The 27088-nt window shown below is 42.0% G+C and overlaps 1 protein-coding gene across 1 annotated transcript in view; it reads left to right on the top strand.

The window, feature by feature from the left end:
- PPP1R17 (protein phosphatase 1 regulatory subunit 17) overlaps window positions 1-27088 on the top strand; it is a 211984-nt gene that overhangs the window by 78861 nt on the left and 106035 nt on the right. The window contains exon 4 of the mRNA XM_044064850.1: window positions 12606-12761. Within this exon, the coding sequence (XP_043920785.1) occupies window positions 12606-12761 (156 nt within the window). The remainder of the gene's footprint in view (window positions 1-12605; window positions 12762-27088) is intronic.

The following is a 27088-nucleotide window of genomic DNA, read 5'->3' as shown; positions in this document are numbered from 1 at the left end:
TGTGTGTGTGTGTGTGTGTGTTTGTTTGTATATGTGTGTGTGTGGGTTTGTGTGTATGTGCATCTTGTAGTAGAATGACATCCCTTCCAGGATCAGTTTTTTTTTAATCAGCAAACAAAGGATGATGTGTTTGTCTATTAAAAGTGACTCAGTTTGTGTATACTGAATATACCAATTATAAAGGTTTGTCGATAGCTGTACAAACATATAATGTTAAGGGACTTGAGCTTCAAAGCCTGTGATTGTAATATGTACAGTAAGCAAAACTCAAGGACTGCTGTGGGAATCACTTGACTATAAAATGTTAATCCAAACTCTTAACTCAGACTGTCTTGGCCTTTAGATTGCAATACAGTGACAGAGCTAGACAGTTTGGAAGTAACTTAGTTTTCAAGAAGTTAATTCAACCCAACAATTTTAAGGCTATCCCATCTGATTTTAAATGATTGCATCTTTTGAAAAAGAATGATAATGCTTCCATATCAATGCTGGTAACAATGTTTGCATTATAATACTATCCTGGAAATTTTAAAGATGAAAGCGTTTCATTCACAAAAATGTTATTCGTTATTAGCTTTCAGTAATACTGCTTTTTATTTCAAAGTACTTATCTGGTAACCTATTAAATAGCTAACCTGTCTGGAAGCTGAAAAGTTTACATTTTTTTCTAATAAGTTTAGGAAAATTATTTCAAAGCATTGGAAAATGAGGTTATTTCTTCATTTACAGAATTTATAAATACTGTCACTGTTGTGTGCAAATAAGGTATGCTATTAATATGAAAACAAAATAACCATAGAATATAGTTACTATATAAATATTACAAAGGGGGTAAAAAAACTGGAGTAGAGATCTTTAGAAAAGGGGAAGGGCAAATTGCATAGAAATAAATCAGATTTAGGTTCATAGGTTCATAGGTTCATACTAGGCTATCTGCCCTGGGGCAATTATAAGCCTAGCCCGATTCTGTATGGCTTACGCCACCCCTTGATTTGAGTATACTGTGCCCTTTTTTAAGGTTTAGTTTACTGTGCCTCTGTCTAATAGTGACACAGGAGTAATCCCTGGGACAAACCTACGATCCCCCATCCACTTATCGAGATTCTTCTTGAAGAGATTCAGTGAGGTGCTCTGCCTCACATGAACTGGAATTCTATTCCAGAGCGAAGGGAGCCTCTGGGTTATGAGCAGAATTATTTATGTGAGCAGAATAATGTTCAGATGGAGTGAAGCTTAATGACACATAAAGTAAGAAGTGATGTATACACTTCAGGAAGTAATTATTGTATTTCATTAGTATGTTTGTTCCTGTATACAAACATTTCCATAAAATATTTTACACTCGTTTTTTGTCAGAGAAATTATTACTAGTTCATTGTCTGCATAAACTAAAAAAAAATAAATAAGTGATACTTGAGATTTTAAAACAGGATGAATATTTTCATCCCTATGATTTGCAAGTATATGAAAACTGTTAGGATTCCACTCTGCTTTATTTAATAGAAATTAGTACCCTACTGTCTTAAATTGGTTTAGTGAAGGCTGCTAGACTGGAGGACAGAAAGGTAAAAGAACAATTCAAGTTATGGTGTCTTAATGTAAATAAATATGTTAAAGTTAGACTGAAGGATCCTGAGAAAAAAAGTTGCATACGGAAAAAAATGCTTTCTTTTGCTAGGTGCTAAAAATGTAGTTAATCCAATTTCTTCTGAAGTGATTTAGTATGGTAATAGCATGGTCCATTAAAAAATTGTTTTAAAGAACTGAGAGAATTTTAAAATGGAGTCTGAAACAGGGTTCATAGGAAGTATCTTGGTATGCAGTTCAGGAGACCATTGAAGACCCCTGCCCAGTTCCACAAATGCCCTGAAGCAATGTCTGGTTAAGTGATTTGCTTAAGGACACATAGTAGGCAAATGAAGGCTGAGGGAATCAAACCCTGTACCACAGGAAGCAGCTTGTTAACAGTTCCTGTTCATAATCCTGTGGGTTAACTGCCAGCTCAAGAAATATGGCAAAGTCACAATATGCTATAGAATTAGTGGACACACAAAAAAAACTGCAATTACAAAGCATATGGTACGTCCTCTGTAATAATTAATTTTAATGGAGCAAAAATAGGCACAAACATTTAATAGAGAGAAATATACCTATTTATAATGTTTTCTAGATGCTTTTTCCTAAACTATATAATCAATCTGAGGAATCTAAAAAAACAAGTAAATAATAAAACAGTGAGAAAAGTAAATACAAAATGGTGTTGGGTATAGGAATGGACATAATAGAAGGAAATATAAAGACACAACACCAAGATAGGCAGAGAGGGTGATTCTCCAAATACACAATTTGAGCAACCTATTTTTCTGATTTGCAAATGGATATAATGAAAGGATGTTTTTCATTTTGCTGGGAGATCAGATTTTGTACAGTTACTTATTAAATTAAGACTTTACAAATATAAGTTAAACTTTCATTTTCTTATGAGACAAGTTTCTCCTCTTTTTTTCCTGATTTGAATAAGTTTAATCATAGGGCCATGAAAAGTCTGTTTAATCCTGAATTTTTATCTCGTTTAGAAATTTAGAAAATTTCCAGAAAATAAATGAGAAAGAAATTAGAACTTTGTTATATGAACCTGTAAGACAAAACTACATTTTATGAATGTTACAGGGACCACCAAAACTGCCTTGCACGAATTAATGACTTTATACATTTAGGATTCATGAAGGCAGATACGAGTGTGGCCTAGTGAATGTGAATAACAACAGATATTTGGATAAGATGCAGCTTTTTCTGGATAATTCTTGTAATTATAAATTGGTCCCTTTATGGGAAATAAATGCTGTTGACAAAAAACTTGACAATGAATTATTAGATTTGCAGGCACATGGTTACATAAAATTTGACCACTATCAGTTTATGACAGTATCTTTTCTAAAAGCTGGAACTCTTGTGGTATATCAAAAGTCCACAAGGATGTAGACAATTCACCTGTGAGACGGATTAAATCAGCAAAGGGATTTAAAACTCAAGCGATGGCTGTTTATTTAGATATGAATCCTGGCATGCAAAAGATTCCATCACATATTAAAAAAAACATGGTATTGTTTAAGAAAATGTCAGCTTTTACATATATTTCTGATATTATTTCAGTGGCAACTGATATATAACTGAAGATAAATAAATATCATAATTGTACACTAGTATTCCACTTGAATAGGGTTTAGAAATGTTCAGAGATAAATAGGTCAACACTAGACTGTTGATCCAGAGGACCATTAGTAGCCTAGCCACAATACCACAGATTGCGTGTACCCATTGACATACCTCATTTATACCTACTTTTGACCCCTGTCCATGAAGGCTTGAGGGGCAAGACGTGGAATGTATTTACAATTGCTCATCCATTTATCCAGGTTATGCTTAAAGTGGGTCAAAGAGCTACTTTGCTTTATAGCCAAAGAAAGTCTATTCCATAAAACAAATTATATGTCTATCTACCCATCAGGTCCTATTTATGTTTCAGTGGAAGTGAAGATCTCTTGAGAGAGTGTTGAGGGTGTTACTAGATTTATGGATGTGAAGGAGATCACATAAGACTGGATTCATTGAGGCTTAATAGGTTACACAGAGGTCATCTCTCAAGTATCTGTAGGAAACAGGAAAGAAGAGAAAAAACACTTTAGGGTAGTCAGGTAGCTTAAGGAAGTCATGCTTATAATTCTGTCTGAGAGAGAGAAAATACTGTAGCCTCTCAAGATGGGTCATATGTTTAAACAGGTACATACCAAAGGGCCATTACACTCTATTATGGGTCTGATGAGGGAGATGCAGAGAGGGATGATAACTTCCTTAAATCTGGAAGAAATACCCCTGCTGATTAGTATGCATACTTCTCAACCTCTCAACACAAGTGATCTGGACAAAGCCAAAATAATGGGGGACAAAGGCTTGAAAATAGGGGAAAATGTTAAATATTACCCTTACAAAGTTAGAAAGTTGCTAGAATAAAAGGTTTTGTGTTACCATGCAGTTTCTGAGGAATATGAAATCTGAATCTCAAATGTCTATCATTGTTTAGGGAATTTAAGGGAATTTAATCTTCACTGATTTGCAACAAAACTACAGATTTTATGACAAATAAACCAAAAATACTAGGCGAAAGTCTAGACATTCAGTGAAAATAGGAACAGTTGAGAAGTATGTTAGTATGGCGATTTGAAAAGATTGTGAAACAACAGTTGATACATGGTAATCAAAGGATAGTTTATTATCAACGAAAGTTGTCAAGTACCTAATATCTGAAATAACTTCAAAGGAATGTGAGCTGTGTAGTAGGTACATTTTAGGCCATTGCCTGGCACTATCTATCTATCTATCTATATATATATATATATATATATATATGTATATACACATATAAATATATACATACATATATATATATATATATATATGTGTGTATGTGTGTGTGTGTGTGTGTGTGTGTGTATTAGATATAGATTGATACACACACACACACACACACACACACACACACACACACACACACACACACACACACACACACACGCACACACATACACATACACACACACACACACATACATCTGCAAAAAGTAATTTCAAGCTTTTTGAAAAAACATACATTACCAAACTCAGAATAATTTCTCAGCACACACTTGAATACGCAACCACACAAGTAGCAAAAAAAAAAAAAGTTTTAATTGTTAAGCAGTTTCATCTTTCACAAAAAGAATAGACTTTTTCAGAACCATGGCATTAGCTGTTCTGTTACCAAGGTGTTATATAACATGATCTGCATGATCATGTGACTGCTGAACAGACCACATAGAATATTTCAAGGTACATGAACAAGAAAATACATTGAATGCAAATAGATTAGACATATTGCTTAAGGAAATTACTAAGCAGAAACAGATGTTTATGAACAAAGCCTTCCCCATTCATAGAAAAGATTTGTGATGAACTGTCTGGCAAGTATCAAAAAGGCATCTATTGGCCCATTCCATGAGGCAATGGCAAGATTAATACAATGGCAGCAACATGTAACACCAATAAACGTTACCACATGTTCTTCGTGTTTCACTGCTGCAGTCATCACATTTGGGTTATCCTACCAGAGGTACCCCTCAGTCGGCCCGAATACCAGAGGCTTAGTATTTCTGTGTCGGTTGCTGTTGCTCCATGACTGACATCAGGTCGTCAGTGGTATAAAATCAAGCAGCCGACACCATTACATCAGTCTTTCTTGCTGAGGAGCCCAAAGCAGAAGCAGTTTGCATGAGCATCGGTTGGCCGCTACCTGAGTTTTCATTTCCAAATTGAAGTTGAAGTCTTCTAATGCTAAGTACCCCATTGGGGATCCTTTTTTCTTGCTCAAATTGATGTCAGAAAAAGTTAACAATTGTCTCACATGTGGAAAGCAAATACCACACTGAGACTGCCATTCTTACTGCATCACCTGTTTAGGCCCAGACCACGACGTCCCCCACTGTCATTTTTGTGCTTTGTTCAATGCCAGAACTATACATCATCAGGCCCTTATTGTAGCTAAATATTTTCGCTCTCAGTCCTCAAATTCTGATATGGCTTTGATAAGCCATGCAATTACTGATCTTCCAAAAAAACATAAGAATAAAGACAGAGACAAACTGCACAGGTGCAAAACTGCCGATAATGCTTCCGTTAAGCTAGTTGTCAGTTCTGTGGTCCTCAGTGAGGCACTTTTGCAGCCCCTGATGCCCACTTCTGTGGATTCACAGGCCACTACCAAGACCCTTTTGGAGTCCAGTATGCCGTGAGACTCTTCTTCAACTAAGGATCCTGCGAATGTCTCTACCTTGGATGGGTCCGGAGTTGCTGAGCAGGCATCGGCTTCCAAAGAAGTACTTCACACTACCGATACTCGACACAGACCTATGACTTCTTTCCTGTCTTCAGTTCTTTCAAAAACAACCGAGTTTCTAAGGCCCAGGGTATGAACCACACCCAAAAAGCTGACGACCCAAGCTCAGGCCCCTGCTTCCTTGCCTCATTCTCTCTGCTTATGAGGATTCTGATGAAGAGGAATCCATCCCTTCAGCCTCTCCACCCGAAGACTTTTCCTTTGGTAAAACCCTACATACTTTAAGGGAGCATTTCCAATGGGAATGTCAGGACTACCCTCAGTCAAAAAAGAGACTCAGGGAATTCTTAGATCTTCCACAGCACAGACCTCTGACCATTCCTTCTGTCTTGGCTGTTGTGGATGATGTTTTTATGGAATCCAGTTTGACCCCTGACACCCTCCCTCCTGCTACCAGGAAACCTGACAGGTATTATAGAGTCCCTGACTCTCACAAATTTCTTTTCAAAAATCCTACTGCTGACCCTGAGGTCATCTCTCAAGGACCTAAAGGAATCAAAGCAACTTCAGCTAAAAATCCCACCTCCTCAGATAGGGATTCCTGAACATTAGACAGATGGGGAAAAAAAGTATACACCTCTGCTACTCTTGCTATTAGAGCATCAAATTGTCAGTTTCACATACTGAAATATCAGCAACATGCCATGGAACTCCTCAAACAAAAAATATCTACTTTTCCTGCATGTGCAGAAAATAAAGAGTTACAAGAGTTAATGCATTCTGCAAGTCAAGTAACTAAGCACACCTTACAATGTGGTTTTGATGCCCTAGAAACATCTTGCAGGGCAGCAGTCACTGGTTCTGTTCTTAGAAGGCATGCTTGGCTTAAGGAACAGACCTTGCCAGACCATGTCAAATTCAAATTATTGGACACACCCTTGAACAAAGACAACTTATTTGGCACCAAGGCAGAAGAGGTCTTAAAAAAATGGAAGAAAAAGCTAAATCTATGCAGACAGTTAAAGACTTCTTACAGGTCCAGCCCCCGAGGTTCAGTAGACATTGCCCCTCCAAGCACTGGTCCTTTCCTGCCACCTCCAGGCCAGCTCATCCCAGACCCAGGGGAAGCAGACCCCCCAGACAACAGCCCCAGGGAATGCAGAGATCTAAGCAATGGAATTCCTCCTCTTCAAAAACAGGGAGTGCAAAGCCACCCCTTATGGTAAGAACTCAAAATGACTTTTCACTTACACACCCTCCCTCTCCCCACCTGCTCCTGCCCCTGGGAGGAACACTTTCCTTCCACACAAGCAACTGGGCCACCATTACCAATGACTGCTGAGTCCTCAACATAGTGTCCCAGGGATACAAATTTTATTTCCACACTCTACCAACCCCAAAAGGGTTCCCAGATTCCCCCCCAAACCAGTGGGCAGAGGCCAAAAAGCAAGTCCTTTCCCTGCTCTGCATGATGGCAATAGAGCATGTTCCAGCAGAACAGATAGGCCAAGGCTTCTACTCCAGACTCTTCCTGGTACCCAGAAAACAGGGCACATGGCACCCCATCCTCGATCTGGTGATACCAAAATTCAAAATGCTTACCCTCCAGCAGCTTCTACTTATGCTTTCCAAGGATGCTTTGATTAGCTACCCTAGACCTAAAAGAGGCCTACCTACACATCCCAGTCAGGGAATCATGCAGGGAATACCTACGTTTCCGGGCAGGATCAATGCACTTTCAGTTCTCTGCACTTCCCTTTGGATTATCTACTGCTCCCAGAATTTTCACAAAATGTCTGGCTCCCGCCATTGCTTTTTGCAGACAAAGAAATATTCACATTTACTCATACTTAGATGATTGCCTGATTCAGGCAGACAGTCAGGAAAAGCTGCTACAGCACCTGACCTTTGTAAAGGACCTACTGACCTCCCTGGGGTATACTATCAATGAAAAGAAATCAAAATTAGTCCCCACACAAAAAATTATAATCCTGGGAGCAAGCCTGGACACAGCATCCCAGATGGCATTCCTTACTCCAGAAAAGCAAGCCTACCTGACTACCTACTTCTCTCAACTAGCCACCAGAACCCAGCTATCCGCAAAGAAAATCCTGCAAGCTCTAGGGTTCATGGCCTCTTGCATTCTACTCATTCCATATGCCAGACTGCATATGAGGAAACTTCAATGGTACCTAAAAAGCCTTTGATGTCAACACTCTCAAGACCTGGAAACTCTTATACCAATGGCACCTTGTCTAAGGAAAGATTTTCTTTGATGGGCAGCAGCATGCTACCACAACAAGGGACTTCCCTTCTCACAACCCCAAGCCACTCAGACCCTCACCACAGATGCATCAGACTATGCCTGGGGTGCTCACCTGGATGGCAGGTGAATTCAGGGCCAATGGAGCCCAAACCAAATGCATCTGCACATCAACCAAAAAGAGATGTTAGCTGTTCAGCATGCCCTGACAGCTTTCAGACCCCTACTCTCCCCGGGGCCTCTACTGATCAAAACAGTCAACACCACAGTGATGTGGTATATCAGCAAGCAGGGAGGGACTCACTCTTATCCTCTCTGCAGTCACACGGCCTCAGCCATGCGACTACACATGTTAGCAGAATTCCTGCCAGGCTCACTAAACTCTCTGGCAGACAACTTAAGCAGAAACCTGCTAGAACCACATGAGTGGCAGCTAGACCACAGAATCTTCACTCTTGCAACCCAGAAATGGGGCACCCTGAAGGTCGACCTCTTTGCCTCTCACTCCAATCATCAGCTCAGCAAATTCTGCACCAGGGAACCTCACCACAAGGCCTGGAAAGTGGATGCTCTATCCTTCCAGTGGGTAAACCTCTTGGTCTATGCATTTCCCCCTCTAACACTCATTTCAAGGGTATGGATCAAAATAAGGGGGGAAAACCAAAGGCAATCCTGATCGCCCCAGACTGGCCATGCCAGCACTGGTAGCCACTGCTGCGCAGCCTGTCACACCTGCCACCATGGCACCTTCTCAGATCCCAACACACCTGATCCAGAGAAATGGAGAATTCATGCATCCCCAATTGCAGACCCTCAACCTGGCAGCCTGGCTTATTTCCTGACCTCTCCTCAAGCTGACAACCTAAGCAAACAAGTTCTAGATGTTATACGTGAGGCCAGACACCCCAGCACTAGAAAATCTTATGCTGACAAGTGGAAAAGGTTTTGCACCTGGATCCAGGCTAAGGGAGCTGGAACTGCACAGCCCTCCCTACCTCTCATCCTGGATTACATGGCAGACCTACTACACAGGGGTCTATACTTCTCTTCTATTAAAAATTCATGCCTCAGCCATCTTATAGGTTCATAGGTTCATAGGTTGGTACTAGGCTATTGGCCCTAGGGCCTATACAAGCGTAGCCATAACAATTCCCTGTCTATTTCTTCCCACATTATTTACTTCCCTGGTCCCCTGTCTAGCAGGGCAACTGACGTGAGCCCCAGGGTGAATTTCCTTTCTCCCTTCTAATCATCAAGGTTCCTTTTGATGAGGGCCAAGGAGGTGCTCTGCTTAACATGTATGGGCAGTCTATTCCAGAGTCTGGGGAGTCTCTGGGTCAGGAACCTATCCCTCCAGCATGTTTTTTTTATTGTGATGACAAGGTTTACAACCCTGGAGTGTGTGGCTCTGAGGGATTGGGATTTCTTTAAGTGTAGCATGTCCAACAGCTCAGGGTTTGACATGGCCTTGTATGTTAAGCAGAGTTCGCCTCTGAGTAGATGATATGTGACAGAGTATAGCTGGAATTTTTTAAGGCAGTCAGCATAGGGCATCTGTTTTAGGCCTGTGATTCTTTTAGTGAGGTATTTCTGTGGTCTTTCCAGTTGTTGCAGATGTCTTGAGAGGTACATACCAAATGGGGTATTGTATTCTATAATGGGGTCTAATGAGGGATGAGTACAGTGGGACAATGACCTCCTTTTTTCTGGATGAAAAGCTCTTAGTGATGAGGTGTGCCACATAGAAGGATTTCCTGACTGTTGTGGCGATGTGGTTATTGAAGGTGAGATCACTGTCCACCTGTGTCCCTAAGTCTGTTATCAGACTTTCAGTGTTTAGTGTACTGCCACCTATGTGGTAATTCATGGGTACATGTTTTTTCCCCAAAGGGGATAACTATACATTTATTGGCGTTGAGCTTGAACCCATGGCTCTGGCACCAAGCATCTGTTTCTGTAAGGCCCTTTTGTAGAGTATCCACATCATTTGAGGATTTAATAATGGCTCCCAGTTTGCAGTCATCTGTGAACTTTGTTAGCCAGAGTCCCTTAGTGTTGGCCTGTACTTCAGAGAAGTAGATGCCAAGCAAGAGTGGTCTCAGGACTGAACCCTGAGGTAATCCGCTTGTCACTTGTCTGGAGCTGGATTTGGAGTCAGTTACTTTTACAGTGTGGGTTCTGTCAGTAAGCCAGTTGGCAACCCATTGAGTGATGTAGGGATTAATGCCCAGCTTAGTAAGTTTATCTATGATTCCAGAGTGGGGGATGGTGTCAAAGGCCTTGGCGAGGTCCAGATAGGCTGCGTTCTGCTCATTTCAGCACAGAGCCACCACTCTTCTCACACCCTCTCATCAAACAGTTCCTAAAAGGGGTTAACAACTTGAGGCCACCCAGAAGAGCTCCTACCCCAGCTTGGGACCTTAACTTTGTGTTGGAAAAACTCACCCTGCCTCCCCCCTTGAACCTGCAGCTTCAGCAGAGTTAAAATTTCTCTTTTGGAAGACAGGCTTGATTCTCGACATCACTTCAGCTAGAAGAGTATCAGAGCTACAAGCACTTATGGCTGTAGAGCCCTTCATCATTTTCCATGCTGACAGGGTCTCCCTTAGGACTAACCCATCATTCATGCCTAAAGTGGTATCCAGTGTGGCACTCAACCAATCCATTCATTTGGCCACCTTCTTCTCTAACTCACAAAACAAGGGGGAAATGATTCTGCACTCTCTAGATGTCCACAGACAGCTCGGATTCTAACTGGACAGGACTAAATCTTTTAGAAAAACTGATCAATTGCTAGTCAGCTTTACTGCAGGAGCAAAGGACAAAGCCATATCCAAACAAACAATCTCCAAATGGATAGCACACTGCATCAATTTCTGCTACAAACAGCACAGGAAACCACCCCCTAAGGGGGTCGGGACACATTCCACCAGAGCAACCTCCACCTCTGCAGCTTTTCTCAGAGGGGTCTCCACCAGTGACATCCTGGAGGCTGCAACATGGACATCTGTTCATACCTTCACCAAGCATTACCACCTGCCTATCTTCTCCAAATCCAGGGCAGGTTTTGCCACTGCAGTCTTGCAGGGCATGCAGCCCCCACTCTTCTTGACTGCCTCCACCCTTTACTCCAGCTTTGGGAATCAACACAAATGTGATGACTGCAACAGTGAAACATGAAGAACATAGTATAGTTGTGTACACTTACCATCTGATGAAGTTGAGAAGGTTCTTGACAAAAGCGCTTATCTATTTGTTATTTTGGTTTAATAAAGAGTGTTTTTACCACTCCCAAAGTGCTTTGCGGCCATTTACTGCAAGGATTTACTTGAGTTGCTGAAGTGTGTGGAGTCCTGACTTTGTTTTTTTTACAGTTTGTGAACTTTTGTGCTTTTTTACTTCTGATTATGAAATAAAATGCTAGAAATGTTATAATAAGTTCACTGTAATATCTGAATAACTGAAATAAATTTTGCTGAGTAAAAAAATGGGTATCGTTGATATCCCTCTCTGCCTATTTAACAATAAGAGACAGAAGAATTATCTGCCGAGGATGGGGATTACTTCTTTGCATCTTTACTCTCTATCATCGCTAAGAATTATGATCAGGTCTCAGATTATTACTAGCTTATTATGTGTTTGAGATATGGATGACAAGAACTTCATTTGAGAGTGAAGCTTGAGAGCTGAATCTTGGCATCCATTTTCAAGAATATATAATAAGGGTTTAGGACTGATGATCTGGCCATAATTATTTGTACTGCATGGAGCTTTAACTGCTCCATGTATTATCAGTTACAGAAAAAAGTATAGGAGCACAAAATGTTTTACAGTCTTTCAAAGCTTTTGAAAGCTGGTAGAGGACTTCATGTTGTCAGACAAATAGCAGGCAGAAACAAAACACTCCTGTGTAGAACTAACAATTTTTAAAGTTATTACCTACTTTATTCTGCCACGCTTTTTGTGTATGAGTGTATAAAATCAAATCATATTACAGCATTTAAAAGCTGTTTTAACTAATGATGCTGGTGTTCTTTACCATCTGGCACTGTCTACTTAGTCCTTAGCATACGAACGGACCTTAACAGTGCTTAGGTATAATCCAAGCATTTTCAAGCACCATAACTGATTTTAGGATTGGTTCTTGTGCTAAAGACCTGCTAACAAGTTTATCTTTCTCCCAGTTTCAGAGATTAATCATCGGATTTGATTTGCTACAAAGCTGTTGTTCCCCTCATCCTTATAACTTAGGTACACACTTTGGATTATAGTTAATGCTGTCTCTAACTCATTGTTTTCCTGACATTTTTAATTCATACAGATCTTGCGCAGGTTTATCCAGCAGTGTGCAAAATATGAAAAAAAAAATCCACATTTCAATACTATGTTTCTGCAGCTTGCTTGTAACAAAGAAAAAAGTGGCCTTAACTCTCAGTACTAATTTTGATCATGTATGTTTTACATTCTGTCCAGATATTACAAAACTTTCAAAACAACTCCTGAAAAGTTGTGATGTTAAAGAGAAAGTAAAAGATAAAACCAATCATGGATCTCCAAATAACGGACATGAGCAAAAAAAGCCAAGAAGAAAAGATACACCAGTGCTACATATGCTACCTTTTGTTCCAGGTAAAAGAATGCACGCAGCTGAGCTGCTATTTGTTGTAATGTTTATTTTGCTACAGGAGAACTACTTTTATTCCTAGCATTTTTGCACTCAAGTGAGAAAACTGTAGGCGCATGTATTTTTCACCAAAAACTTGTGATTTTCAAATACACAAGACACTTTCTTTATGTGGTATGAAAAACTCTGATACAAAGAAGTGAAGGTTAAGCCTTAGCCACTTTCTTCTGTAGCATACATATACATATATATTACTGAGGACTCCCAAATTTTTGGTACTGGGCTTAATTGTAAGGCATTAGTGATTGAAACTCTGACATGTGATGACCAATGTACACTTTCTATGACTCCTATTAAAAAATGAGATTGTCGTATCTTGGTAATTTCTCTTTACCATGAGCTACTGTGATTTTCAAATTAGTGTATGTAAGTACTAGGATGTGAAGGTGGACACATGGCGCCACCCATGTCAGAGTGCCACAAGCTTTTAGTTATTTTAGGCGTTACAAATTTTATTTTAATTGTGATTAGAAATTAAAGTCTTTTGTGTTCACACATTAGAGCTGATCACATATCATTCACACTTCTGACATGAAGGCAAAATTATGATGTTTATTATAATTCACATACAAAGAAGATCACTATAGTAGTATGACCATGGTTATTTACATAGCTCTTCTTTTAAAGACCTGGAGAAATACCATAGGTAATGTATAATCCACTAACAGCAGAAGATAATTAACTGAGTTTTATATAGATTTTCTTTACTGTAGGTAAGCTAAACTGCATGTGCATTTAAGACTTTATAACAAAAGAGACAAGTCTAATATTTGCTATATTGCTTAACATTTTGTAATGTCATTGGTATAGTTCATCTGATCTTAAAACATTTGTTCACTGTACATTAACAGAGATGTTATACCTTAACTAATCTAGTAGTACTTTTTTTGTTGCCACTCAAAATGAAGCAAAATAAACTGAAATACATCACTGGGCAGATTCAATAAATCCTACATGGTCCGCTAAGACCATGTGCTCATTGCTGTGTGACAAGCACATGGTAGCACACTGGTTTGTATTCACTTAGTAGCTCTACAGAATATGTAGAACTGCACAACCATGGTAAACACTGTGGCATGGTAAGTACAGCATATTCAGCTAAACTGTATGCTAATCAACTGATCCAAGAGGAGGTACTATTCAACAAGCTATAAAGCAACCATGTAGACTCAGTGCTGGTTTCCCCCTGTGAATTCCAATACCTAATGGAATACAGCCTTGGAAAGGAGTCTGCACATAAAGAATGTTAGAGGCTGCTGTTGCTTTAATTCATGTGTATGTGCAATAGGCTGAAGTCTATGCTGCTGCTGCTGCTGCTAATAGACCACGGCCAAGAAGGAGAAGAGTTTTCAGACCCCATTTAACTTATCACAATCTGCATGATGTGGAAATTGTAGAGAGCTACAGGGTGGATAGAGACACATACAGTGACTCTGCAACCTCTGTTGTCCTTAATTTAGACCCAGGGTGAAGCAAGGGCAACCAATACCAGTGGACATAAAGGTATGTGTAGCACTTAGAATTTTAGCTACAGAAACCTTTCAGAGACCAACAAGGGACATACTGTGGGTGTCACAGGCATTTGCATCCAGGATCCTGCATCAATTGCTGAATGCTATGCTCCAACATACCAGTGACCACATATATTTTCCCCATACTTCTGAGGACAGGGCTACAAACATGCAGTAGTTCTACCTTGTAGCACACTACCCTGATGTACTGGGTGCCATAGGTTATACACATATAGAAATCAAGGCACCACCCAGGGAACAGGAAAGGGTCTACATAAATAGAAAGGGCTTCCACTCTATTAACTGCTTAGCTGTGGGTAATGCTAAGGGAATCATCCTGAATGTGTGTGTGCCGGTATCCCAGACAGTTACCACTACCCATATGTCTGGCACACCTCCCAACTGTATCAGATGTTCACTAAGGGGGGATATCCCACAGGGTCATTGGAACTGTGGCTGATGACACCCATCAGAAATGAGCACAAGCACGCTGAAGATAACCATAATGGGGCACAAGCTCAAACCAGAGATATCACAGAGTGTGTGTTTGGGCTGTCAAAGTCATGGTTCTGGTGCCTACATACATCTGGGGGAGCGCTGCAATACCATCCGCATACATGTACTGAAATCTTCACCATCTGTACTATGCTTCAAAACAGCATCTGGGAAAAACAGCTTCATCAGGATCACAAGGGTAGGGGCACACATCCCACCACCAATGGCAAGGTCATCACAGCCACACACAGGTGAGGAGCCAGAGGGGGAATATAGCTGGCTTTAGGCACCAGTGAACCCTGTGGTTGCTGGGGGACCCCTGTTCCTGAGGGGCCCCCGGCACAGCAAGTTAACTTATCTTGATATTTTATAGCATGTTTGTCAAACCAACAAAAGTTTCACAATGCCTTTAAATATTTTACCACTGATAAAGTTCCCTAGTTTAGTTAAACTCTGCTGGTGGACATTCTGTCCACTAAAACTAACAACACAGCCAGCTTGCAGGGGCCCCTTAATCATCCTTAACTATGTGAGGCCTCACAAAAGCTGCTGTGGACGTGGACAAATGAGAAGAAAAAATGTACTAATTTTCTGATTCTGCTGTTTAACCTAAACAGGGCTCTGATATGACCCTGTTAGTATAAAGCTGATAGTTTACATGAATAAGGTAGATCAGCAGCCAAAAGTGACCAAACTTGGTGCTTACCTGGGATTTGTAAGAACAGCTGAAGCGCCCAATCTTAGGGGGATGGTTTTCTCTTTCAGGTAGTTTTATAAATGCTGGTAGGACACCAACTACTATAACTCTCAATTCCATTGCTGAAGAGATGTACCCAGTGCCAAAAATAATGACAGAATAAAGGCTTGAAATCAGGAAGACATTTGAAATGTTGCTCTAATTCAATTAAAAATTGATAGAATAACATCTTTTGCATCAACATGCATTTGTGGACAATAAGATGTATAAAACTCTGAAGCACTAAATAAGCTACAAATTAGTGAAGCACTCAACCATTCTCATTACCTAGTGGTTAACATGGTTTGTACTTATCTTTCTCAAGTTACTTCAAGGAAACAACTCTAGTACTTACTTCCCTCACTTGTCTAGAGGAAAAAAAAACGATTGCCCAGGCATGTCCCAGGGACAGCTCCCGGTGTTCTCTCCTGTCTACCTGATGAATCTGGGCATCTTGGGGCAATGTAGCAATTGCCTCATGTACATTGACAATCCTCTCCTCCTACTACCCAACACTACAACCTGTGAGAGATGCACTTATCTAGCCAAACTGGAGGCAAAGCTCTCTCAACCCAAGGCTGAACTTATCAGTCAGGAGGAGAAGGTAAACACTTGCTCCACACCACACCACACTCATCACATAGTCCCACTATACCTACACCACCAAAACCCACACATAGATGCACAAAACATTCTCAGAGGCTCTCAATAAGAATCTGCCCAAGCAACAGAGACCTCCAAAGCAGAAATGCAAGCAACCTCCACCCCTCATCACAAGCCAAAAACACATAACACACAGACTCAGTGTGCCACTCAACCACAGCCCATAAGGCAAAACAGGGATTACCTCAGTGTCACTGCTCGACAGAGGCACAGCAAAATAATGGGTATAGTTCCCCATACTAAAGGGGTGGCGTAAGCCACAAAACTATGGGCTAGGCTTGTAAATGCCCTTGGGCAGATAGCCTAGTATGAACCTATGAACCTATGAACAACGTACCTAACACATTAGTCATAGGTGACTCTATATTCAGGCACACTGATGTTCCACTCACCAGAATAGACAAGGAGAAGGTTACTGTTAGCTGCCTGTCAGGTGACAGGATTTGCCACATAACCCATGCACTCAGGTCACTCCACAACCAGTACAAATATGACTCAGTCATTGTCCATGTTGGTATGAATGACCTGAGACGTACCTCCCTGGACTACATGAAAAGAGACAAGGAGGAGTTCTCTGATCTTGTAATCCAGGCAGGTATGGCCCTAGCCCTGAGTAGTATCTTACCTTTGCCCAGAATGATACCACAGTACAAGGACAAAATGATTGATTTCAACAATTGGCTAAGCTTCTGGTGTCATTCTAAGGGGATCCAGTATATGTCTGCCTGGGACAACATGGTTGACAGGCCACTATGCTTAGCCAGATATGGCCTGCGGATGTTCCCCTGGAATTCTGGATATTGGCCAAGGCTCTTGCTGCCTTTGTGGTGCCTTTTTTAGGCAAGGCTCAAATGACAAACCCACCACCATGATAGATACAGGCAAGCAAAAACTGAGGATAATGCTACTCAACGCTAGAAGTCTAAACCTCAAAATGCACTGACTCAAGGCACTCCTTAAAATGGAGAACATCAATATCTGTCCAGTGACTGAAACCTGGTTCAAGTCTCCAGAGAGCACTCATGCATTACCAGGATATAATTCATACCATACCTTTTGGCCATCTAACCAGGACAGGAACACCAAGGGCAGAGGTGTGTCCATATTCATCAAGGATAACCACACCTCCAGGCTAGTTGCCCAGCATAATACATAGGTTCATAGGTTCATAAGTTCATACTAGGCTATCTGCCCTAGGGCATTTATAAGCCTAGCCAGAGTGTGTTTGGCTTTCGCCACCCATTTTAAATTAATTTTGCTATGCCTTTTTTTGAGGTTAGTATACTGTGCCTCTGTCTAACAGTGACACAGAAGTGATAGCCGGGGTAAACCTACGATCTCCCATCCACTCATCAAGATTCCTCTTGAAGAGAGTCAATGTGGGACTCTGCCTAACCTGGACTGGGATTTTATTCCAGAGTGAAGGGAGCCTCTGGGTTATGAATCTGTCCCTCCAGCATGTCCTATTTATTTCAGTGCTGAGGTTCAAGTCTCTCGAGCGAGCTCGATGGGATTTGGATTTTCTGAGGTGCAGCATGTCCATTAATTCCGGGTTGGACATGGCTTTATACGTCAGGCACAGATCGCCTCTGAGCAGGCGGTATGCCACTGAGTAGAGCTGGAGTTTCTTTAACCGGCAGCATATGGCATCTGTTTGAGCCCTTTGATCCTCTTGGTGAGGTACTTTTGGGGTCTTTCCAGTTGCTGCAGGTGTCTGGTAAGGTACATCCCAAAAGGGGCATTGTACTCAATTATGGGCCTGATGAGGGATGAGTAAAGAGGTACGATGACCTCCCCTGATCTAGATGTGAATCCCTTCATGATTAGGTGGGCTATATAAAATGTTTTTCTAACCACTTTGGCCACGTGGTTGTCAAATGAGAGATGGCTATCAACTTGGGTCCCCAGGTCCCTAATGACTTCTTCTGTACTTAATGGATTACCACCTATGTGGTAATTTGTGGGCATTTTGTTTTTGCCAAAGGGGATAACTATACACTTTTTGGCGTTTAGCTTGAGGCCATGGCTCTGGCACCAGTTGTCTGTTTCTATGAGGCCCTTTTGGAGGATGCTTGTGTCGGCTGGAGAGTTGATTATGGCGCCCAGTTTGCAGTCATCTGCGAACTTGGTCAGCCACAGTCCTTCCGTGTTGGCCTGTACCGCCGAGAAATATATACCGAACAAGAGAGGTCCCAGGACTGAGCCTTGTGGGACGCCACTTGTAACTGGTTTGGAGTCTGACATAGCTCCAGCAATTCTAACCATGTGGGTTCTGTCCTTGAGCCAGTTTGCAACCCATCTAGTGACATAGGGGTTTATATTTAAGCTGGTGAGCTTATCTATAATGCCCGAGTGGGGTATTGTATCAAAGGCTTTTGTGAGGTCCAGGTAGGCTGTGTGGACCACCTTCCCCTCGTCAATGGCTTTGGTGACTGTTTCAAAGAAATCAACCAGGTTTAAGAGGCAGAATCTGCCCTTAACAAAGCCAAACTGGGTAGGATCCAGTGTCTGTAGGTCCCCAATATCTTTATTTATGAGGTCCATGATGATCCTTTCCATAGCTTTGCAGACCAAGCTAGTCAGGCTTATGGGGCGATAGTTTCCAGGATCCGTTGAGGCACCACCTTTGTGGAGAGGGACCACTGTTGCTGTACGCCACTCTTTGGGTACATATCCTGTAGTAAGGCTAAGATTGAACAGTAGTTTTATGTTTGGGTTTAGCTCTTCTTGGAGTTCATGTAGGATGCAGCCCGGGACATCATCTGGTCCCATTGATGCTGTGTTTTTTGCTTTGGAGAGGGCGGCTCTTACCTGAGCATCTGAGATGTCAGGGGGCAGCACTCTGTTGGGATAGATATTTGCCCTTTGGTGGGGAGAGGGGAGAAGTTTGCACTGAACCTGTCAGCTAGGATGTTGGCAATGTCTGTGGGCTCGGTGTATTTTTTTTCATTTTGGACTAATTCTGAGCATATCTGGGAATTCCCACCCAGGTTCCTAACATAACTAAAGAAAGCCTTGTGATTATCCTTAGTGTCCTGTGCAATTTTTCTCTCGAAGCTGGCCTTAGACGATTTTATGAGTGCCCGTAGTTTTTTGCTAATACTGATCAGAGATGCCTTCTCTTTTGGGATTTTGCTCTATCATGTAGTAGCTTCCTCCTTCTATTGTATAGTTTGTTTATGGCTGGGGTCCACCAGACAGGACGTCTGCCTTTGGAGGATTGGGTCTTGGTTTTATTTGGGATTGCATGATCCATGCATTCCTGAAGGTGTTCATAGAATGCGTTTGTAAAGGATTCTGTGGTCTGGGCCGTATTTTCCACAGGCCCGGGGGCTTTGAAGGATTTCGCCGGTTGTGAGGCGTGTGAAATTTCCTTTAGAGAAGTTTTTCACTGTGGTTTTCTGGGCAGGGGTGGGGTCGGGATGTGAATATCCAGTGAGATTAGTTTATGGTCTGATCTTACCAGTGAGGGATACACTTCTGGTCTGGAGCATAGTGTCCCCATGTTGGTGATGATCAGGTCCAGTATGTTTTCCCCTCTTGTGGGAGTGGTAACAAGTTTTTCCATAGCATTTGAGTTTATAAATTCTAGGAACCTTTGGGCTAGGGTGTTGGAGCTAGAGTAATGCTCCCAGTCTATGTTTGGGTAGTTGAAGTCGCCCAATATAATGGTGTTTGGAGAGACCTTCATATTTTCCAGTATTCTCAGGAAGGCCAAGTGGGGTTCCTGTGTTTGGAAGGGTGGTCTGTAGCAGGCTATAAACTGGAAGGCAGTTTTACCCACAGTTAGTTGCACATGGATAGTCTCTGATGCTTCGTGCTGTGCCACCAACCTGGAGGTGTGGGTATCTTTGACGAATATTGATACTCCCCCTCCTTTTGTAGTTCGGTCCAAGGTTTGGGGCCGAAAAGCATGGTATGAGGTATAACCTGGTAGTGCTGGTGTGCTCTCGGGAGCCTTGAACCAGGTTTCTGTTACTGCACAGATATCGATGTTCTCCATGCTAAGGAGAGTTTTGAGTGCGTGCATCTTGAGGTTTAGACTTCTGGCGTTGAGTAGCATTACTCTTAGTTTCTTATCCCTTGTGATACCTATGGAGGTGGGTTTGTCTTTTGAGCCTTGCCTAAAAAGGCACTATGGGGTAGCAAGAGCCTTTGCCAATATCCGAAAGCCCAGGGTGACAGGTGCAAGCCGTCCCTAGCGAAGCATCGTGGCTTGTCGAGCATGTCATCCCAGGCTGACAGGCATTGGATCCCCTTTGAATGACACCAACACTTAAGCCAATTGTTGAAATTGATCATCTTGTCTTCATATTGTGGCATCATTCTTGGTGAGGGTTAGATGCTACTCAAGGTCAGGGTCATACCGGCCTGGGCTACATGCTCAGAGAGCTCCTCTATGTCTCTTTTCATGTAGTCCAGGGAGGTGCGTCTCAGGTCATTCACACCAGCATGGACAATGACTGAGTCATATTTGTACTTGCCTTGGAGTGACCTGAGTGCTTGTGTTATGTGGCGGATCCTAGCGCCCGACAGGCAGCTCACCGTGACCTTCTCCTTGTTCAGCCTGGTGAGCGGGACGCCAGTGTGCCTGACGATAGAGTCACCTATTACAAGTGTATCAGGTGTGTTGTTTAGCCTTAAGGGCTGTGACTGTTTGGCACACTGGCTTTGTGAGCTATGTGTTGCACGTGTTTTGTTTTGGGGTAGTGGTTGCTTGGGTGTCTGCTTTGGAGGTCTCTGCTGCTTAGGCAGATTTTTATTTAGAGCCTCAGTATGTTTTTGTGTGTTTATGTGTTTGGTTTGTTGTCGTGGTAGGTCTATGTGAGACTGGAATTGTAGTGAGTGTGGTTTCCTTCTCCTCCTGACTGGTTATGCCAGTACTGAGTTGAGAGAGCTTAGCCTCCAGTTTGGCTATATGTTTGCATCTCTCACATGTGTTGGAATTTGTTGGGAGGAGGAGAGGGTTGTCTGTGTACATGAGGCAGTTGTAACATTGCCTCAAGATTCCCAGATTCACCAGCTGGACCGGAGAGGAGATTGACAACTGACCTTTGGACATGCTAGAATAGTATTGGGAATTCCTTTATAATTGAAAAAAAGGGCCAATGGGGAACAAGGCACTCAAGGGAGTTTGTGAGGGTGTAGTGCTTTTAATTTTTAGAGCTGACTTATATAATTGCTTTAGTGAGCAAGTGCCAGGTAACTTAAATGCAATGTGTTACAGGTAACTTAAATGCAAAAATGACAAACAGTAACTTTCTTTCAAGTGAAACAAGGAAATAAGTACAGTAAGCAATGCAGATATCACTAGGGATCCACAGAAGTGCTAAAAGGCCGCGTTTTAGGTGGAATTAGCGTTTCAGGGAAATAAACAAACAACAAGCATACAAATAAAGCTAGATTCAGCAGGCCTTGATCTAGTCTATGCTACAGCAAACAAGGTGTACCAATTTCAGTAAGAAATAGTTAGAATATGCAGGCACTATAAGCCTCTAACCAGAAATTTCCTGCTCAGAAGGGCAGAGTCCAGCCTCTCCTCCCACAAGAGTGCAGACCGCAATCCTTCTTAACGTAAAATAACTGGCCTGAAGCCCAAGTGCTTAAACCAGAACTAATACACTTTTAGAATAACAGACACTGAGCTCTCAATTAGCAGTTCCCAACTTAGAAGGATGTAAGCTACCTGTCCTGCCACCACAGTGCAGGCCACAAACCTTCCTAATGTAAAACAACTGGTCTGAAGCCCAAGTGCTTAATCCAAAAGACTTAGAAATTATAGCTACACTTTAATCAAGTTACTACCAGCAGTAATAAATACAACTGAATACTTTAAAGAATGCCTGGATTAGTGCTCAAGTTATACAAACAAAGCTAGATTCAGCAGGCTTGGATCTAGTCTATGCTACAGCAAATGAGGTGCACCAATTTCAATAAGAAGCAGTTCAAATATGCAGGCACTATAAGCTTTAACCAGAAATTCCCAGCTCAGAAGGACAGAGTCCAGCCTCTCCTCCCACAAGAGTGCAGAACACAAACCCTCTTAATGTAAAATAACTGGCCTCAAGCCCAAGTGCTTAAACCAGAATTAATACACTTTTAGAATAACAGACACTGAGCCCTCAATCAGCAGTTCCCAACTTAGAAGGATGCAAGCTACCTGTTCTGCCACTACAGTGCAGACCACAAACCTTCCTAATGTAAAACTGGTCTGAAGCCCAGGTGCTTAAACTAAAAGGCTTACAATGAGTTACACCAAGCAGTAATAAATACAATTGAGTACTTTTAAGATGACGCAAAAGCAAAATAAAGTAGGAAAAAACACAAATACAGTAAAAGCAGATACATTTTTTTTTTTTTTTTTTGGAAAGAGAGAAAGGAAAGAGAGAAAGGAGTAGCAGAAACTAAGCTGATTGGCCTTCTCAAATGCTCTCCCTGTACTGGGTAGAATGAGGTAATGACACTAGACTGGAAGGAGGGTCCCAGATCAAATGTACACTAGGGGCGGGCAACTGCAAAGCCACCAACTATAAAAACACTATACCAACAGTGAGGGAGGGTGGGAAACAAACAGCAGAAATGTTACTCACAGCTGAAAAGCAGCAGTGAGCCTTTAAATGAAAGTTTTAAACAGCTAAAGGAGCCACTAGAAAAAAAGAGTTTAACTGCAACAAGTTATCATAAGCAAACAACCCAACAGATGCTTAATAAGAGTGGACAATTTCCAGTTAATACCTCACACACAGTGAAACTAGCTAGAAAAATACACAGTACACAAAGTGCTATAAACAACAAAGAATTAAAGAACAAAATAAACAAAAAACAGGATACTTAATGTTATATATTGTAGCTCCGAGTTTGCTGAGTGTCCTTCCTTCGATCAGCTCACTGTAAAATGGCTGAACACTCACAAGTGAGCTTCTTAGGTAACAGAAAGTTGAAACCTGAGACAGCTTTTAAGAAAGAAATCTCAAAAGAACCAATGAGGTGCTTAGTCTAAGCTGTAGTCCAGGAGACCTCAGTCAGCCAATGACCTCAAACAATTCTCTCTCACTGAAATGCCTGATGGCTTTGGCTAAAACAAGATGTCCCTGAATTATGTGCTCAGACACACAGCCTCCACAAACACTAGGCCCAAATACAAGCCTGAATATGGAAATGCTACAAATATCCCCACTACTTAGAACAAACTGCAGAAATGTTACTCACAGCTGAAAAGCAGCAGTGAGCCTTTAAATGAAAGTTTTAAACAGCTAAAGGAGCCACTAGAAAAAAAGAGTTTAACTGCAACAAGTTATCATAAACAAACAACCCAACAGATACTTAATAAGAGTGGACAATTTCCAGTTAATACCTCACACACAGTGAAACTAGCTAGAAAAAATACCCAGTACACAAAGTGCTATAAACAACAAAGAAATAAAGAACAAAATAAACAAAAAACAGGATACTTAATGTTATATATTGTAGCTCCGAGTTTGCTGAGTGTCCTTCCTTTGATCAGCTCACTGTAAAAAAAACATCTGAAATTATCCAAGTGCAACTAAATCTGGGCAAAACTGCAAAACATATTGTAGCTTGCTTCAGATTCCCATCATGTCCCAGGATTCCCACTCCTCTTTTCTTGATATACTAGAAAATATTAGGGTTCAACCAAACACCCTAATAATGGGTGATTTCAACTACCCCACCATTAACTGGGAAAACTACTCATGTACCAACTCCTTCACTCAATGACTTCTAGATATCATAAACTCCAATGCCCTGGATCAACTTATCCACCCCCCCACCAGGGGCAATAATATCCTAGGCCTAGTCATTACCAACATGAGTGACTGGTGTTCCACACCTGAAGTCAACTCCTTGTTGGTTAGATCCGACCATAAGCTAATCACCATCGATATCCACATCCCACCCCCACCCCCCATTAAGGAAATTACTGTAAAAAAGATTTCCAAAGCCAACTTCATGCTTCTTAAGACAGAAGTGGCCAACTTCATGACACCCATGCAGATGAACAAATACAGTTACAACTGCCAGATCTTATACAAATGCACTCTTTAAGCACTTACATGAACACATGGATCGTGCTATCCCTAACAGAACAAAGAAGCTAACCTCCAAAAAAAGGAAGCCAATCTGATGGTCCTCTGCTATAAACAAACTCTACAACAGAAGTAAGAAACTGTTGCAAAAGAGAGTAAAATCCCATGAGTGGAGGAGCTCCCTGGTCAGCCTCAGTAAGAAGCTGAGATCCCTCATAAAATCCTCCAAAGCCAGCTATGAAAACAAGATTGTCACTGACTCTAAGGACAACCACAAAGCATTCTATAGCTATGTCAAGAATCTCAATGGCAACACCCAGATCTGCTCTGAGTTACAGCACAATGACATGGAAATTATGGAACCAACTGATATTGCTAACATCCTGGCTGATAGGTTCAGTGCTAACTTTACCCCTCCCCTCACCCCCGAAAGGGCCCATATCCATACCGGAAGAATGTAGTGCCACTGAAATCACAACTCAGCAGGTAAAAACTGCACTCTCCAAAGTCAAGAAATCAGCATCCATGGGACCGGACAACATCCCAGGCTGCATTCTACACGAACTTCAGAATGAACTGGCCCCCACATAAGCACCATGTTCAATCATAGCCTCACAATAGGCTTTGTACCCACAGAATGGTGCACAGCAACAGTTATACCACTCCACAAAGGTGGAGCCACCACAGACCCTGGGAACTATCACCCTATTTGCCTGACCAACCTGGTTTGCAAGGCTATGGAACGTATCATCATGGAACTCATAAACAAGGACATTGGTAACCTCCAAACTCTGGACCCCACCCAGTTCAGGTTTGTGAAGGGCAGATCATGTCTCCTGAACCTGATCGACTTCTTTTAAACAGTCACCAAAGCCGTAGACAAGGATAAGGCAGTTCACACAGCCTATCTTGATCTTGCCAAACCCTTCAACACCATCCCCCATTCTAGAGTCATAGATAAACTCACTAAACTGGGTATAAATCCATACATCACAAGATGGGTTGCCAACTGGCTCACTGACAGAACCCACACTGTAAAAGTTGCAGACTCCAAATCTGACTTCAAACCTGTGACAAGTGGAGTACCACAGGGTTCAGTCTTGGGTCCTCTCCTGTTTGGGATCTACTTCTCTGAAGTACGGGCTAACACAGAGGGCCTCTGGCTGACAAAGTTCACAGATGACTGCAAATTAGGTGCCATAATTGAGTCCCCAAACAACATGGACATCCTACAAAAGGGCCTCACTGAGACTGATGCCTGGTGTCAGAGCCATGGCCTCAAGCTCAATGCCAAAAAGTGCATTGTCATCCCCTTTGGTAAAAACTCTGTACCCATGACCTACCACATAGGCGGCGGTCCACTCAGCACCAAAGGTGTGATAAGTGACCTTGGGACACTGGTGGACAGTAGTCTCTCCTTTGATAATCACATCACCAGAGTAGTCAGGAAATCCTTCTACTTGGCACACCTCATCACAAAAGGGTTCTGATCCAGGAAAAAAAGAGGTCATTGTTCCCCACTACTCAACTCTCATTAGACCCATTATTGACTACAACCTCTGCCACACCTCAACCACTGATGGAACAGTGGAAGTAGCGCTAATATCAGAGCATGATTGGGCATGGCCACACAGACTAACATTGGATGATGTGGCTGATCTATGGTCACATGGAGGCTGTTTCCCTCCCAGCAGACATTCCATCACAGATACCACCCGGTCCTCCATGTCATTCATCTGACCCATTGAATTGGCAACATGGTGGAGACAGTCATGCGTATCAGCCTGTGTCACATCTACAACCCTAAGCATTTCTCTGGAAGACCTATTGTAACGTGCCTGTGCCTCCATAATGGCCCTAAACATACATTGAGTGACATGGGAAGACACACCTGGATCAAGTGGACAATGGACAGTAGGCATCCTCCAAGCACCCCTAACAATCCTCCTGGGTGGCACCTTGGCCACACTTTGGCTATGGCCAGAGTCAACAAGCACTGTAGTCACAGTAACCACACTACCCTGACTGAGTGTCTATTGCTCCACCTGTCCAACATCTGAGGGATCACTAAAATGGGTTGGTGAAGGCTTACTGGCTCTGTCTGATGGAATTACAGGGGATGGCTGAATGTCAACCTCAGTGTCAGATTCAACCTCTGCACCCCCCCCGACTGTGCCTGTATTTAGCTACCATCATCATTAGAGTCTGCTGATACTCTGACATCAGGTGGCAAGAGTCCTACACATCCAAGGCCAGGATCACCTGTGATAATAAGCAACAAATACAGGAAAGAAAGTAATACCTACACTACTATAGTCCAATATATGCTAAAAACTATCAGTGGTCCCACCATTACAGACAATGCAGGAATACACACAGCAGTCCCGACCCCCACATCACACATATACAGTAGATAAAATAAATAATTCTTTGAACTGCTCATCAGTACTGACATACAAATGTTTGGCTTACCATATGTAGATGACTCTAGGGTCCCGATGGAGGATGCTCCTGGAAGAAGTTAAGCAAAAGGTAAGGACACCATCATCACAATTAACAGTAACACAGAGGGTTAATCTTTTTGCCCTTCATATGTACATTAATGATACTTTTAACAAAAACTTCCACCCCAAGCCCATGTGTCATCAACCAAAATGTGTTGTGAACTGTATCAATTTACAACCACCCCCCTCCAAACAAATTTGTGTTAAACAGAACTTAACTATTGCTGTCAAAAGTTTACTATGGAAAAAGTATTTAACAACTGAGATAGGTAAGCCTACCTGTAAGCTCCTCCTGTGACATACTTTTTCTGCCTGAAA

This window comes from Protopterus annectens, chromosome 3.part0 (assembly GCF_019279795.1).
Source record: "Protopterus annectens isolate FY-2018-M chromosome 3.part0, PAN1.0, whole genome shotgun sequence".
In the NCBI taxonomy this organism is placed as follows: Eukaryota; Metazoa; Chordata; order Ceratodontiformes; family Protopteridae; genus Protopterus; species Protopterus annectens.
This window is presented reverse-complemented; position numbering and strand designations above follow the sequence as displayed.